The 12,371-nt window shown below is 41.6% G+C and overlaps 1 protein-coding gene across 1 annotated transcript; it reads right to left on the bottom strand.

Annotated features, from left to right (window-relative positions):
* Nucleotides 1-427: 427 nt before the first annotated feature.
* On the bottom strand, nucleotides 428-8,191 carry LOC148026662 (uncharacterized). The gene is made up of 6 exons (XM_087690499.1): nucleotides 7,797-8,191; nucleotides 2,354-2,422; nucleotides 2,015-2,199; nucleotides 1,796-1,922; nucleotides 1,214-1,294; nucleotides 428-1,124 (listed from the first exon to the last, which is right to left on the bottom strand). Exons 1-6 carry the CDS (start codon nucleotides 8,088-8,090, stop codon nucleotides 729-731), a joined length of 1,152 nt encoding a protein of 383 aa, XP_087546625.1. The 5' UTR covers nucleotides 8,091-8,191; the 3' UTR covers nucleotides 428-728.
* Nucleotides 8,192-12,371: the final 4,180 nt, after the last annotated feature.

Raw genomic sequence — 12,371 nt, 5'->3', positions numbered from 1 at the left:
TTGTAAGGCTAAAACAAAGTACTCTTTTCAGAGTGTAATAGGGGAGAATATTGAAAAATCTGACCTAGGAGTGCATCAACATTTATCCTATGATGTATCATTTGAGAAAATCACTTTGTGGGGAGTGTGATAGAGATAGTGTATTGAGAAATATGAAGTAGGCCTAAAACAATGTAAAAAGTGTGCTATTGTTCCATCCTACCACCACCTCTATTTATGATGCCCTCCTTCAACTTCCATTGAATGTGAGTTGCCTACCAAAAGTCCCACAAGCTCTTATGACAACAAGAAAAAGTAAATACAACTCGTGCACCATCTAATTTTATGAACCATTATTTTTCAAAAGCGTTTTGAATTTTGAAAATACCTTATATTTATTTATAAGCCCTTCTTAAGACAAGCCAAAGAAGTAGGTTTAATACTAGTGTTGTACTAAAATAAGAAAGTATCTGCCATTTCTGAAAACTTGAAGAATGGTCTTAGAGCTCCAAACTGAGAAGGGGATCCAGAGTGGATTTGACACACATAAGAAAAAGTGAGACATGAAAGATTACCATCCTAATGAAAATTATAATGAAGAAATGGGAAGAAAGGCTCTATCACAAGCTGATTAGAAAAGCTGTAAAAGCAGCAGTTTCCAGACTGCCTTTGTTATTTATATCCTTATACGAGTGACTCTTGTGGAGTAAAATGAAGCAGGTAACATTGCCCCCCAGAAGGCAAGGCCCTCATGGTTTAAGAAGAGCTTTAAAAACCTCCAATTTCTCCACAGAAGCCAATGCCTCTTGTGCATTCCCAAGTTCATAAACTTTGCTGACAACCAGGTTCCAAGGCAGATGCAACGTTTGAGCCATGAATTGGACCCCTCTATAAAAATGGCTGAAGTCAGAGCCCCAAGAACCTCTCACTGTGATATGCTTTCTATTTAGTTGAAAATGAGGGTTTATGTTCACACTGCCATTGTCAGTATACTGTCCTACAATGACATAGGTACCTCCATCTCTACAGAGCTCTAGACCCTCTGCAACTGCCTCCGGTCGGCCAGTTGCTTCTATGACTACATCAGCAAGCCGACCTCCCATTAACTCTTTGACTGTTCTTTGCCTTTCTAAGGCTGTGTTGCACTGAAATTTCAAATTTCCATTGCTCAAAACAAAGAAATTAAAGACCTAAGCTGCCTGAGTTCATAATATCAGGGAACTACATTACTTACAGCTTCTATGTTGATTGTACACTCAATCCCAAATCTTTTCACAACTTCCAAGCGATGGGCAGGGGCACCAATCACTATCACCTACATGTACAACCCAAAATACCAGTTAGTGAACAGAAATTGTTGGAACCTTGATCAGGTCTCATTCTGACAGTACTTTAAAAATTTGATGCCATGTGCTATTATGAAGTTACTGCCTGTGCTACCTTTGGTTCTAATGTGCTATTAGCATATAATCACCCCCCTCCCCCCCAAGTATTTGAACTTCATGCCTATGGGCATGAAATGGCAGCAGAAACAAACAACCAATCGCATGCACATACTCTACAAACACCTTAAATTGAAATATATATAGACAATCTCCCTCCATCTGTCATACATAAGGTCATAGGTCCATTTGTTTAGAGGGTAAAACAATGGAAAAGAGAGCATAACCAAGTTTCAGATTATTTTGACGTGTGCATATCTCACGTATAAGTCAAAGCATCCTTAGTTGTTGTTTTAGATCAGTTATTGATCAAGACAGCAGGTGGTTACTCGAGGACATGTTTTAGTTCATATATGCACTCCTAAGATATGTACCTGAAGAGCTCCACTAGCTTGGGCTAGCACTGCAGCTAATAATCCAACAGGACCAGATCCTTGTATGACAACCCGATCCATCAAGCGGATGTTGGCTCTGTCAACTGCATGCAGAGCAGTTGGTAACCTGCCACAAGAAGACCAACAAAACAATGTAACCATCCCAAAATTAGGTGTATCGACCCTGGCGCTGATAAACTTAAAAAAAATGGTACTAACCCACAGCCTCCAGACATGAAAACTGCAGGGGATAAATTTGAAGGCAACTTAATGATTTTGGTATTTGGTGGCAAGTATATGTAAGTAGACCATCCTCCAAGGAGCCCTTGAATACTGGAGACCTTCGCAGCACAGGTGATTCCCAACACCCTCCTCTTAGGGCAACTTGTTGTCTGCTTGTCAACCTGTCTGTTTGGCAGCATCAGGTTACAAGCAAATCACACATGTACATCATTGGCAAGACCCAGTGTTGAAAACATTCATTGTTTTTAGTCAGTTCATTACTGCAGATGAAGCTGTGAGAGCAATAGAACTTGAGAGAATGGTGGCCTTGATTACCAAGCACACAAGGCATGAATTGCAGCTATCTATCACATCCAAGAAAGTTACTATGTCTCCTGTTTTGATCTGCAACAGAGACATCAAAGAAAAACAATTCACTTCTTGTCCAATAGAGAAAATGCCTTCCAAGGTGTGTTTTGAGAAACTAGAAACAAACCAGATTATTTATTACCAGACATGCTGCAAAGGAAAAACAGAAAAATTCATGCATGCATTACTGGAAAACAGCAGCGTTTAGAGACAGCTTTTTGCAAAGAAATTCGAATCAGACAATTCATTGTTTTAATTTCATTTTTGATGCCTTGTGCATAGTTTTTAACAAACACAAAGCAAATGCATACACATATGAGCATGAAAGTATGTGTGCCTGCATTAGGCTGACACATGAAGCTATCCTTCAGGATGTGACTGCCAATAGAACCTCTTTAGAGATACATCGGAGAAGAGCAGAATACGCATGGGCATCATCAGAATCCCATGTAAGCACAAATTTCTCATGGTTGATAGGCTCCCAATCATTTGGAAGAGGAATGGGAGGCTGGGGCCATTCAATAGCTCCTGAAATCATGTATCATGAATGCTTTTGCACAAACCATGCTTTCATGACAACACAAGTTAAATAATTTGGGCCATGAAGTTTATCATCAGTAGAACAGCAAGGAGGTGCCATTTGGAGAGAGTAGGATGAGAAGATAAGGGAAAGAAAAGAAATAGAGAGAGAACAACCAACCACAGCACAAATTGCAATGTCAAGAGTTCACATGCCGCGTATACAGGAGCTCATCAGAAGATTGCAAAATTCGGGAAAATCGCGTTGATTACAGCCAACAAACACCATCAGAGGCCAGAAAAGACCGTCTTCCAACCTGCAGGTGCATTCACTGCAAAAAACAAAAATGCGGAGTACAAGTAGCCCAAAAAATCAAAACTCAGACTGCAGTACAAAAACGCAGAGGGTTGAAGGCTGAAAACAGGCAAAAAATGTCAGAGTGAAGCAATGCAAAAGCAAATGACCAAGACAAAGAGTGAACACAGAGGAGAGAGAGAGAGAGAGAGAGAGAGAGAGACAATGAAACACAGAAAATCTGCAGTGAGGAATGCTATACAAGGATGTAGAAATATACACCGGTGAAAAGAGAATGTTTGTGTATGTCTCCACCTCAAAGATCTCAATCTCCGTGAACCCCGAGGGCAATCTCCACGGTCTGCAGCCTGAAAACTAGGAGCACAAGTGACCAAGTCTCCAAAAAACGAGGCCAATAAGTAAGAAAGCAAAAATAGCCAGAAATAACTGGTCAGCAAGACTGGCTAACCAGCTGTCCAACCTGCAATCTGCCCACCTAACACGTCAACTGCCACGTGGCACTCCTGTTGTACCTGCTGTTCCTGCCTATCCAGGGAATGCCCAACTCTAACACGCCCTCTCAGATCCTGGACACAACAGAAGGCTAAGGGATCTGGAGTGCAGGCGAAGTAAAGCCTAAGGAAGTGCCTTGGTAAACAAGTCTACAACATTGTCCTTTGTCTCACAATAGACCAAGGAAATAGTCTCATCTAGAATCTTCTCCCAAATGAAATAGTACTAGATCTCAACATGCTTCATCCGAGCATGAAACACAGGGTTCCTGGCCAAGGCAATGCAACTCTCATTGTCACACTGTAGAACAATAGGACCTCTCTGCAAGCAACCAAGCTTCTCCAAAAGCCTATGAAGCCACATTGTCTCACATGTAGTAGAAGATGTCACCCGATACTCCGCGTCAGTCAAAGATAGGGCAACCGTGGGTTGCTTCTTGCTGCTCCATGAAACAGCACCAGCACCCAAGTAAAGCAATAAACCTGTCATGGACCTCCGATGATCCACATCGCCAACCCAATCTGAATCACTCCATCCTATAAGGACCAATTCTGTAGCACCAGAACTTGCTGGATAATAGATCCTAGGATCAAGAGTCCCCCGTAGGAACCGCAAAATCCTCTGAGCAGCCTGTCACTGCACCATCTTGGGTTCACTCATGAACTCAGCCAGCACACCTACAGCATAGTATAAGTCAACACGAGTATTAAGAAGCCAAATCAAGGAGGCAACCAACTACCTATAATGGATAGCATTTGTGAAGAAATACCCTAACACAGAAACACAAATAACACCGTACAACAAAGCACAGACTAATAAAAGAACACAATTAGGGTTAAGGTAACTCAAAGACAATGAATATAGAGAATGAATGAAATGATATGAGTGTTGAATATACAATGCTCTACAACAAACACACTATGTAGTGAATGAATATTATACCTCGAACTCATGTATCTCAAGGATCAAGGCAGAGGTAATGAGCTGAAGAGTGTGTCGTACTCTGACGGATCCCGAATCGCAGCAAGGAAGCCTCTGGATGTCGAGCACCAGCAAACACAGCCAAGGAAGGCTGAATCTGATATAGACAGCAGTGCAGGAGAGAGAGACTAAAAACGCAAGTGAGGAGAGAGAAAGACAAAGCGCAAGCTGTAGAAGAGAAAAGACAACGAATGCAAGCTACAGGAGAGAGAAAGACTAAAAACGCAGGAAAAACCAGCAAGAGCAGTTAGCATGCTGAAATCGATTCCGAACAATGTGTGGTAGGATGGAAAAACGCCAGACTATCGTAGACAGCAATGGCCAGCTTGGACCGTGATGTCCTCCACATCCGAGGTGTGGGTAGTAAGCTGAAATACCTAAAATCTGCAAAAACAAGATTAGGGCTAAATGGAGGGTAGCATACCTATTTATAGAAAGTTTGGACCTCCAAGTAGGCTTGTGCTTATGGGATACAAACACTCTCTACGAATGCATTTCTTTCAAATAAACAAGATTTCATCCCTAATTAAGCATGTTTTGGGGCTGTTTCACTGAAGCTAATGCATTTTTAGCTCAACAGCATCTGCCAAAGGAGAATCGAAACGAGTGGTAGCCTTCCGATTCGGGTCCATAGGAGTCGTAAGAAACTTGTATCCCTCCACCTCACATGTAGTCAAAAGCTCCTATACATATCACTACTGGGAAAGAAAGATCCCCCTCGGAGTCTAATAGATCTCATGACCTAGAAAGAAGTGAAGAAGTCCCATATCTATCATCTCAAACTTCTCATGAAGTGTTGCTTTCATCTACTCGACCATTTGAGTATGGTCACCTGTCACAATCAAGTCGTCCACATAAAGGACAAACAACACACAACCGCCACCTAAGGTGTGTACATACAACTGGGGATCGGCTTTGGAACACCGATACCCTAACTTCTCCTAGAGAAATGAGTCAATCTTCTCATTCCAAGCATGGGAAGCGGAAGGTTATCTGTCTCCTCTGGCATTGACGGTATAGATGGGCCTTGCGAGTGGTCGATTGGCTCCTGCAATCCATCCATCGCACGTCCACGAACTCTTCTAATGTGCTTGCTCGTTTTTGTGCAGATCATGGTATTCACCAAGAGTTTGCTAATACCAATATCCCTCAATAGAATGGCATATTGAAGCGAAAGAATTGCAGGGTGATCGAAATAGCCTATGCCATGATGGAGCATCGTAAGACACCTTAGTGCCCATGAAATTTTGGTGCTTTCTCCCTCTATAGATGATAAACTAGCGAAAGCCCATCAAGAAAAAAAATTTCAACGGAAGCATCCATACCATTATATGATGGGTGCCGAGTATCTCGGTTGAAGACATTGCTTGCACTCTTAAGTGTGCAAGCAAAATACGGTTGGAGCGATACGAGTGTGACTGAGTTATTCAGGTACCTTGCATGCACCTGTCACCTGCTGCACCTAGCTGCTCCTGCCTGTCCAGAGAATGTCCAGCTCTAACACATAATATATGGCAAACTGAGAGGGAACCTTTCTCTCTCAACACCAGTATGCTCAAGAGCTTTTGACCGCCTTCGAGATGACCACATGCTGTCCCATCTCCACTCCTATGGATCGAGGCTTCAACCCATGTAAATTCACTGACTATTGACGTTTTTAACTACCTGCAGCTCATTGGATCCTTGATTTGGCTACTCGACACTAGGATCAATCTCTATTTTCCAATTGGTTTGCTTGCTTAGCATCTTCTATCGCACAAGTTCAAGAGACACCCATTTGGTGTTGTGGGGATGGATGGATTTTGATTGGGTTGGCAACAGTGATCTTCAACAATCGACGACAGATTTCTACTTTCTACTCATCACATGTGAGGCCTTGTGGCTTCATAGGGTGTTGGAAGAGATAGACCATCCTCAGACCCAAGCTACCACTCTCCTATGCAACAATGAGAGTTGCATAGCTCTTGCGTGGACGTAGTGTCTTGTGCATTGATGAAACATATCAAAATCTAATACCATTTCATCAGAGCAAAGATCTTGGAGGGTAAAAGAGAGGTGGGGTACTAGAAGACAGTAGACAACTTGGTGGACCTCTTCACCAAAGCTCTTCCTCAAGCCATTCTACAAAAAAATTCCAAATCCTGAGCCTCATGCCACATCCAGGATCTGAGGGGGGTGTTAGACATCACCTCCTAGATGGGTAGAGTGGCCAAGCAGGGCAGCAGGTGCAGGTTCCAGCCATCACGGACAGTTCTCAGGTAGAGGGCAGGGGACACACTGCAGAGTGCACAGGCAGCAGTTGGACTGCCCTGGGCAGTTGGCAGTGCAGTCGGCCTGCCACACAGTAGGTCTGGCCAACTACAGTCAAACCAGCCTGTTGGCCAACTGCCCATTTTCTCTCCCCTCATTTCATCCTATTTATAGGTGCGTGCTTTCTGGTCACATTCACTTCAGTTTTGTACATTGAGAGGTCTTCAGCTGATCGCATACATGCACCACCTTCTGTACTATTTCTGCTCTGATTTATTCACTGCTAAGCATTCTCTCTCTCTCTCTCTCTCTCTCTCTCTCTCTGTTCAGCATCTATGATCAGTCCGTGCATATGCTTCTGCACCACAGCACTCTGACAGCAACCTAGGCCTTGATAATGCATGCCCAATGGGCAAGCCCAAAAGAAAAAACCAAGACCTAGCCCTCTGATGTCCCCGAGACTTTATTACAATCCCTTTTAATAATTCTTTAGAAATAGAGTATTGGTCAATGTCAGAACTCCACATTGTATACATGTAAAGGCACACACGTTGATACGTTAGATTTTCCTCAAGAAAAACCAGTTGTTCTCTATGTTCTTCCATCGCATCTGATATTGATCTCCTAGAGAATGCCCACCTATTCATCTTTTGATTTTTTTAGAAGACTCGTAACTTCAATGAAGTCATGGTTTTTAAGGGCTTCTGAAGCATCAAGTCTCTTTCCAATATCTAACAGCACTACCCCTTGACAAAATCTAGCCTGTGACTCAACACTATCTTACCTGTAAATCAGCACTATCTAACCTATTAAACATGGTCACATTTAAGTTGCAATGAAGAGAGAGCGTACAAGATTTCCTTCGACATCATGGACAGAGCCAAGGATGACATGGACGGAGCCAACAGCAACATGGCCTGGTATGATCGGGTAAGGCACTGTGTCGAGACGTCCACGGAGGAGGTGGACATCTGTACCGCACACCTCCCCCAATACGGTCCTCAGCAGCACGGACCCCTTCTCCATGTCCAGGGTGCTCAGTGTGCTTCGCTGCAACGACAGGCTACCATCCCGATGCATCAGCACGCATTCGTTCTCTACGGACTGTGGCCCTGCACATCGGGCATGGACAGCTTCTTCCGCCATAGCTCGCACCTTTCACTTGACACTAGCTTCGGGTTCACCCGGTTGTCCTTTCCTTAGAGAGTCTAAACATGAAAATAATAAAGTTTTGAAAATACGTATGGATGATTGACTACAAAGTTTGCAATAGCTAAAGGCGTATTGGTCCTCACAAACAACAAATTTTTCCTGCAATTCCACATAGCTCTCAACATAGCCCATATTCTTTCGATCTCCTCATTCATGTCCCCTTTGTCTCCAAAGATAGCCTACTTCCAACTAATTTTAGAGTGCAAACCAACCTTTTTCCTAGCTTTCTTCACATAACCCCGAGAACACTTAGTCTCAACACACTCCCACGTGAGATGTTTTGATGGATTTAACATGCCTCCTACACAAGGGACATAAGGGTGACAAGGAAAGAAACTCTAGTATGTGCCTGGTAGGCAGCTTGTTAGCCGAGACCCACGAAAGCATGAGATTAAGCTTAAACAATGGGGTGGTAGACCAACAGTATTTGAACCTTTTCTTTTAGGCCTTCAAGGTTCTACGTTGGTCTGAGGCCTTCCGACACTCTTTGACTTTACCAATCCAATTGTTGCTAGTGTTTTTTGAGTCAACTTTAACCTTGCCAGTGCTAAGAGGGGCTCTCATAGGGGTAATCCTACTAGCCCGAGGGGGAATATTCTTTATAATCTTGGCACTAGGCCAATCCTCTTTTTTCTTTGGCAAGACCATGCTTAGCCAAATAGAGGGCCTCTAAGGTTATACTACACTTTGATATTCTCCACACTCTTTGTTAGGGTAACGGCCAATGGTCTATAGCTGGATGGGCACCCCTTGCACAAGTACACGTTGTATAGTCATATAAAAGTGAAGATAGGAAAGAATAAGGATGCCATTCATTTTGTACCCACATAACTCCCTTGTGTTCTACTTCCTCTCTCTCAACCTTCTTTCACTCCATAGCTTCTACGTCACATCCCACTATTTCTTTCCTCTCAACTAGTATTAAAGTAGTGTTTGGCATTTGTGGGAGCTCGTGCTTGGAGCAAGGAGTGCAAGGAGTGAACCTTTGTCGCAAATGTTGAGGATTCTAACTTCTTTTACGACATTGATACTTGTTGTTTGCATAGTGATAGAGGTACTATTCTTGTCATTTTGAGATGTAGATCTAAGTCAAGCAAATGCTTAAGCCATTAAGGCTCGATTTGGGATTGTGATAACCCATTTTGGCATTGGTTTAGGTAGTCAGTGGTTGGGATTTTAGCAAAACTACTTAGCATTGGATGCTTAGGAAGAGATCTTAGTACATGGTTTTGATGTATGCAAGCACAGTTGCTTAAGAGAAGGGGCAACTTGTCTCTTGGAAGCAAGGAGCCTACTTATTGCAAACAAAGGGTTTAAGTAAGGGGCTCAAGCTAGGAGGGGATCTACTTGTGTTTGTTAGAAATAGAAAATAGAAAAAAAATGACTTTTCTAATGTGTAACTTAATCTACAAAGTGTGAATGCAATCACTTGATGTCTAATGCTTTCGAGGAGCAAAAACAATCCAGCAGAAGAAGAGACACCATTTTCCACTCCTCTATTCTAGGGGCTATTTGTTTGTACATAATCTTTTTGTAAGATTTAAGTCTTAACTAGTTGTAGTTCATTCACACTCAAAGGCTCCTGAATTACTCTTAGCTTTAGGTTTGACACAAATTTTAATGAAATTGTCATCTTGGAGGATTTTTCATGTTGTTTAATGCTCATTTTGCAATGATTATGTGGGTTGAAATTGATTGTTGAAGACAATTTGCATGTATTTGGCCTTTGATTGCTAATTTATACTCAAAGAATAGCCATAATACTTTGGAAAGCTTATAAAAAATTCATTGCCTTTGGGAGTGTTGAAATATTGATTTTACATCAGTTTTATATTGGTTGGATATTCGAATAGCCATTGCTTGGCTTTATGGGGTGCTCCATTGCAATCATTTGGTCTTTTTAAGCTTATACTTGAGTACATCTTGTTGTTTTTGGTATGCGAGTATACTTTTGTTGTTATGGCTTCTCCATCGAGTTCAAAGAATGCATTGTTCAATATTGAAAAACTTAATGGAATAAACTTTTTATATTGGAAAGAGAAAATATGCAATGTGTTGATCCATAAGAAGCAAGTGAAAATTATCAAATGTATTGGGATTAAGCTTGAGAATGTGGATATAGATGTATGGGAGGAACTAGGTGAGTTGACATGCTCCACTATTACATTGACACTCTCAAAGTCTATGTATTTTAATGTGAAAGACACTGTGCATATGGTATATGCTTTGTGACCTGTATGAAAAGAAAATGTAGCCTTACAAGTTTATTATCTTAAAAAATCATTGGTCTCTACATGGAGGAAGAGGTTTCAATGCCTAATCACTTCAATGACTTCAATATTATTTTTAGTTAATTGACATATTAGAGGATCATATTTCATTATTTGATCAAGGCTATGTTTTTATTAGTCGCCTTGCCTAAGAGTTGGGATACTTTTAGGGTTGCCACTAGTAACTCTGCAGCAGCAGCCACCGCCACAGGTGGTCTGACAAGTGTTAATGTGGAGGGCATTTTGCTTACATACAAAAGAGGTGCATAGAAAGAATAATGTAAGGTCAAAGAGCTCTAGTACACTTATGGTAAGAGGAAGATCAAATACCAAGGAAAACTCTTGTAAGAGACGTAAATCAAGGAGCAAGTCACACAATAAAAAGGATGAGGAATGTTACGTCTATAATCAGAAGAGACACATAAAAAAGGATTGCATCAAATGGAAGAACAAGCTAAAAGACAAAAAGGCAAATGAGGATGATGGCAAAAAGAAAACGAAAAGCAAGGCAAAGATAGAGGAAATAAATGCATGCAACAATGATGACAGTGGTGTTTTCTATGTATCCTCTTTGAGTTATGCATTCTTGCATGTCTGAAATCTAACTTCTGGCATTGTTTCATGTTATCCCATATAGGGACTTGTTGGCAGTGGTGTGACATGACTGACTAAGGAGCCCTCGTCGACACGATTTAGTGGTCCCTTGAGAGACTTTTCCTAAGCAATGCCATTTGGTACTCCTAAGAATAACATGGGGTTTATCACCTAGGCACTCCCGAGTCCACTCTGCAACAAAAAGGACTTGAGTTGTAACCCATAAGGATCGACCTGAATCTGAGTTCCTAATTCGACACTAAGGTCACTTAACAGCTTAAGCTAGCGTCAATTCTTGCGCCACTGCATTCACAAGTCAACTTGAACCAAAGAACATCAATGCTGCACTTGGTTCATAGTGAGTGAGAAATAAGGGAAAGCGATACACATCAACCCCTCTACCCTTTAGGTATAGTCTTGACTTCGTTTCCCTAAAATGGCATTGATCGGGATCTAAGACAACACACTAGGCAATCTTGCATTCGGCCCTTTCCTAATCACATTGCCTTGAAGGAAAACTCTCGGCTCAACGAAACCACCAATCCATAGGATGGATCCGTCAAGGATCTCATCCTCCCACTTTCATCAGGAGTTTTTTTTAGTTATCTAATTATCTTAGCACATTTATGTTTGACATGCAAAGGCAGCTTCCTTAATTAGCCATTAAACACTGGTTCCTTCATGTAAATTATGTCACTGGCACAAAGACAATATCAAAGCAATCTTTTGAAAGCAATTATAAAAAAATTTACTTGTCTACACCTTCTCCAAGGTATAATGCCAATCTAGCATTCCATCCCTTGATTTGGGACTCATGTCCAATCTCAAGTACACGATTCACCAATCCACCCTTATCTAGCATCAAGGCTTTCGAGGAAGCCCATCCTAGGACACGTAGGAATTAGGCTAATCCTTGATAGACCCAAGGGATTTACGACCAGAGCCCCCCTGGAACCCTTGTTGCCTTTGAGCCTAACGTTCTCCCTATAGAGAGACCTCTCACATCTAGGGTTGGTCCTAACCTCTAGCACAGTGGTAAAAATAGCCCCTTGGTGAAGGGTTCCCGCCACTAACCTTAGGAGAAGTTTTGTGCATAACAATAGATCTACCCATTAGGGCACAAGAGTTTTTGTGCAAAATATAATCAAGCAATCGGCTCATCAATAAGCTATGAACACATTAATTTTCCATAATCTCAATCCAAATAGTCACTTGGGTATTCCATAAAAGTCAACCAACCAACTTATCCTATAAGCCTTATCATAATAATCTAATTCAACAATTCAAAATAACATCCTTTGAATATATATTAGTAATAGATACAAGTTATACTTCTTTAAAGTGTAATCAC

The sequence above is a fragment of the Lygodium microphyllum genome, chromosome 13, assembly GCF_053477565.2.
Source record: "Lygodium microphyllum isolate KBCC chromosome 13, Lygodium_microphyllum_v1.1.10, whole genome shotgun sequence".
Taxonomy (NCBI): Eukaryota; Viridiplantae; Streptophyta; class Polypodiopsida; order Schizaeales; family Lygodiaceae; genus Lygodium; species Lygodium microphyllum.
Note: the sequence above shows the minus strand (reverse complement) of the source record. Positions and strands in the feature narration are given on the sequence as shown.

Coding starts and splice junctions, on each gene's coding strand:
- LOC148026662 (XM_087690499.1), bottom strand. CDS start 8,090: ATGGCGGAAGAAGCTGTCCATGCCCGATGTGCAGGGCCACAGTCCGTA. Junction 1,295..1,795: donor AAGCTAGTGGAGCTCTTCAG/GTACATATCTTA, acceptor TTGTACATGTAG/GTGATAGTGATTGGTGCCCC. Junction 1,125..1,213: donor GTACAATCAACATAGAAGCT/GTAAGTAATGTA, acceptor TTGAAATTTCAG/TGCAACACAGCCTTAGAAAG.